Source organism: Dipodomys ordii, unplaced genomic scaffold (assembly GCF_000151885.1).
Source record: "Dipodomys ordii isolate 6190 unplaced genomic scaffold, Dord_2.0 Scaffold27, whole genome shotgun sequence".
In the NCBI taxonomy this organism is placed as follows: Eukaryota; Metazoa; Chordata; class Mammalia; order Rodentia; family Heteromyidae; genus Dipodomys; species Dipodomys ordii.
Genome location: NW_012267243.1, coordinates 1,330,335 through 1,335,112, shown reverse-complemented (window position 1 = coordinate 1,335,112; position 4,778 = coordinate 1,330,335). Strand labels below are relative to the sequence as shown.

The 4,778-nt window shown below is 36.2% G+C and overlaps 1 protein-coding gene across 1 annotated transcript; it reads right to left on the bottom strand.

Moving 5' to 3' along the window:
* Window positions 1-3,438: 3,438 nt before the first annotated feature.
* LOC105985047 (olfactory receptor 1C1) lies at window positions 3,439-4,362 on the bottom strand. The gene has a single exon (XM_013015460.1). The coding sequence runs from the start codon at window positions 4,360-4,362 to the stop codon at window positions 3,439-3,441; it is 924 nt and encodes a 307-aa protein (XP_012870914.1).
* Between the last annotated feature and the right edge of the window lie 416 nt (window positions 4,363-4,778).

Sequence of the window (4,778 nt, the reverse complement as noted above, 5' to 3'; positions counted from 1 at the left end):
ATTTTGCTAGCTATGTCCTTTGCCATGCAGAAGCTCTGCAATTTCATGCAATCCCATTTGTCCAACCTTTCTTTGATTTATTGTGTCTCTGAGTCTCTGTTAAGAAAATTTTGGGCTGTCCCAAGGAGACCTTATGTTTCTCCTATTCTGTCTTGTAATGTTTTCAGGGTGTCTGCTTTGACTGCGCGGTCTTTGATCAATTTGGAGTTGATTCTAGTGTAGGGTGATACATAAAGTTCTAGCTTTAGTTTTCTACAGCTGATTAACCAATTTTGTCAGAACTTTTTATTGAAGAGGCTGTCTTTCTTCCATTCTATTTTTTAGCTCCCTTATCTAAGATTAGATGACTATAGGTCTGTGGGTTTTCTGGATTTTCAATTCTATTCCATTTGTCCTGAGGTCTGTTGTTATCCAGTACCAAGCTGTTTTGATTACTATGGCTTTGTAGTAGAGTTTGAAATTTGGTATTGATATTCCTCCAGCACTATTTTTCTGTTAAGGATCGTTTTTGCTATCCAAGGTCTTTAATTGTTCCATATGAATTTTTGGATTGCCTCTTCTATTTCCTTGAGGTTGGAATATTGATAGGTATCACATTGAATTTGTAGATAGCCTTGGTTAGTATTGCGATTTTCACGATGTTGATCCTTCCAATCCAGGAGCATGGGATGTTTTTCCACTTTCTAAGTTCTGTTTTGATTTCCTTTTTCAGGTTATTAAAGTTTTCTTCATAGAGGTCCTTCACTTCTTTGGTTAATTCCTACGTATTTCATTTTTTGTGGGGATATTATGAATGGAGTTGCTTTCCTGATTTCAGCTACACTTTTCTCATTGTTGGCATATAGAAAAGCCATTGATTTTTGAGGGTTAATTTTATACCCTGCTACTTTGACAAAGTTTTGAATAAGCTTGAGTAATTTAGGAATGGAGTCCGGGGAATCTTTAAATACAAGATCATTTCATCTGCAAAGAGGGAGAGTTTTACTTCATCTTTCCCTATGTGGAAAGTAATTGTGAAGTTGAGGTGATATTCAATTGGTATAGTGCTAGCAGTGAGCATGGAAAACAGAGGGATGGAGAAGGTCTGCTATCTAAGCCCCAGCAAATCAAATCAATTAATCAATCAATTAAGTAATATAAAATAAAATCTGTTGGCATTATGGGGTAAACAAACTCTCCAGAACCTTAAAGTAGATAAATGGGTGGTGACTCATCTTAGAGAAGAAAATAACAAAACTGAAGTTTCCTTTCATTCAGAACAAACACTTTTATTTTGACTTAGTAGTAGATGCTATTGGCTGACTAATCAGGGGTTTTTCTTTTTTTTTAGTACTGAGTTTGAACTCATGGCTTTGTTCTTGTTCAGTTTTCTTGATGTCAGATGGCACACTATCACTCTATCTAAAACTCCATCACAACTTTTAGCTGGTTAATTGGAAATATTGTCTCTTCTATTTCTGTATCCTGGCTTGCTTTGAAGTGTGATCCTCCAGATCTTTAATGTTAAATCTCCCGTTAGGCATGTGTGATAATAAAACAAAGTTTAATTAGGGAAAAATTTTATTCACTGAGCAAGGAATTCCTAAGTGCATATTGTAGCTTAAGCAAAGTCCAAGAGAGAGGTCATCAAATGTGAAGATTTAAAGCTTTGTTTTTTAGTGCATCAAGAAACTGACCGTCCTTATTCTAATGATTCTGCTTCATTTGAAACTTACATCTGAGCCTTGTTTGCCTTGTCTCAGTTTGTCACTATGACATTTATCACCAGAGCCCTCAGATTTGGATCACTTCTTTCTCCTTTGGAGGTCATACAACCAGGACATGACCTTCTCGATATTAAGTCTGGGAAAGCTTTGAGCTAGGAAGCAAGTTTCCAAGACACCTTGTAAGCCTTGAATTATAAATGTCAACCTTGGGTTCTTAAAACTAGTTCTATCAGATTCTACAAAGATATCATTAATCTTATAAAAATGTCAAAAGAGATTCTAGGCTAGAAATTCATAGTGTAAAAGCTAGTCTATAACTTAAATATTGAAAGGGGTCCTTATGTTTGTTTGTTTTATTCTTAATATGTGGTAGAATGAATGTTACCAGCCTGTAAACATGTATTCACTTCTATTCCTAGGAAATCTGACATTTGAAATCATATGGAGAAGTCATGAAAATCTAGGGCTTCAACCAGGAGATAGTTCCCTGGACTTGAAATGGAGCAATGCATCTGATTGCTTTCAGCCTTGACAAAGACCAACATCATTTTGGATCCAAACATCATTTTGACAAACTCAAAAGTCCAACTGGTGTCAGATAGCAATAATTTTATTTATATGTAGGTAGTAGAGGATAATGAAATACAAGGGAAAGCTCCACTAATCGAAGAAAATATATTTTCTAATATGTTTTGTTCATATATATAATCATATTTATTTTGCTTTAAAACATCCTAATGTGATACTCTTTAATGCAAGATCTATATATTAAGATCCATAATGCACATCAAAATGAAGGGCACCTGCTTTAATGAAATGCTAATATAATTTTACTTGTCCACTCTATTTTGGGTACTATTTGATAATTTGATTTCAATATCTCAATATCTAGTTATTCAATGTACTAAACACAATCAGTCTCTAATTCTGCAATTCCTTTTTGATAATAATTTACTTTATTAACTCCTTTTTGAAGTTCTATAAGATTAAAATATTGACATTATAAATATGTTGATGAATCAGTTGACAAAATTCACTGAATATAAACTTTGCTCAATACTGAATATTTGAGTTTCATCTCTACTGATATTCTCCATTTCCTCACCACAATTTATATTGCATTATGAGACACAAAATTATTTAGGTAACAAATGGCTGAAAACTTTGCTTTTCAGATCAATTCAAAGATCAAACCAATCAATAGTTAGATAAATAAAGTTTCAAAATATAAGAAATTTACCCCAAATCTTTTATTATTTTGTACTATTATTATTATTATAAAGGTGATGTAAACAAGGGTCACATTTACATAATGAATACATTTCGTTTGGACACTGTTACCCCTTCCCTCATTTTCTCGCATTGTCTCTCCCCACAACTCCCCTCCTCCCCCAAGCTGTAAAGTTCATTTCCAACATAGTGTCAGTGGGTATCACTCTTGTATTAGTTCACCCTGTGCCACTATTTAGAACCGTGAACTGCTGAAGAAAGGCAATCTAATCTAAAGACCTGGTAGTAAGATGCTGCAGCACAATTTGAGGCAAGTGCTGGACCACAGCTCCATTACTACTTGCTCACTGCAGGTGCATCCATTCTCATCCTAGATGCTCCCTCATATGGGTAAATTTAGAGAACTCCATCCAGATTCTCCAATGCATTTAGGCTCCAAACTAGAAATAAATGAGCTCTAAAATTAAATATGGCCATGCAATGCCACTCCTGTTCATGTATCTCACTTATAAAGCATTTTCTGAAGTGCTGTTTTCATATCCCTGTTTCTTAGACTATAAATAAAAGGATTCAACATGGGAGTCACCACTGTATACATGACAGCTGACAGGGTATCTCTCTCAGGAGTGTGCGGGGAGGAGGGACTGAAGTAGACACCAATGGCTGTCCCATAAAACAACACCACCACTGACAGGTGGCAGCCACAGGTGGAAAAGGCTTTTTGTTTCCCCTGAGAAGAAGTGACTTTCAGAATAGTGGAGAAGATAAGTACATATGATATGAGGATACAGATAAGGGGTGTGATGGCCAGCAGACCTCCTACTACATGAATGATCACCAGGTTCATGGACACATCAGAACAAGAGAGCTGTAGAAGAGGGTTGAGATCACAAAAGAAGTGATGGATGACATTGGAGTCACAGAAGTTCAGAAGTGCCATTAGGACCGTCTGTAGGAGGGCATGGGAATAGGTGATAATCCAGAGCACAACCACCAGCCAAATGCAAACACGAGGACTCATTTTGGCTGTATAATGCAAAGGGTGGCAAATGGCCACATACCTATCATATGCCATCACACAGAGAAGGAGGCTGTCCATATTCACAAAGGAAATGAAGAAGAAGAGTTGAGCAAAGCAGCCTACAAAAGAGATAGTCTGGATGTCAGTCAAGATGCTCATTAGCAATTTGGGGACTGTAGTAGATGTAAAACATATGTCAACAAAGGCCAGGTTGCTAAGGAAGAAGTACATGGGGGAATGGAGGCGAGAGTCAAAGCCAATAGCCAGAATGATGAACGTGTTCCCCAACATGGTGACCAAGTACATACAGAGAAAGAGCACAGCCAGAATATGCTGTAGTTCTGTTGAGATAGGTAATCCCAGAAGGACAAATTCCCTGATGACTGTTACATTTCTTTTTTCCATCTTCCATGCAATCTAGAATAAAAAATAATCAAATTATCGAGTAATGTCAAAATCTCTTTGTCAAGAACATATGCACATGTATCTGTGCATACATATATATGAGCATATTTGTTTGTAAGTAAATATATGTGCATTGTGTGCAAACGCATGTGTGCAGGTGCGTGTGAATACATAAGTATGCATCATGCAATATGGCTAGCTGCCATGCAGGAAAGTTGCAGCTTGTATTTACTGTCTACATGCTGCATACATACTACAATTTAAACTTCTTTCCAAAAATAAATGAATCTTCCTCAAAAAGAAAAGCACATAGTGACCATTTTTCATTGTACCAGTTACGCCCATGTGTGCATAGAAATCATATAATTCATCTTGACTAATTTGATAGTCATGCTATTTAATTTTTGATAATTCTT

Coding starts and splice junctions, on each gene's coding strand:
- LOC105985047 (XM_013015460.1), bottom strand. CDS start 4,362: ATGGAAAAAAGAAATGTAACAGTCATCAGGGAATTTGTCCTTCTGGGA.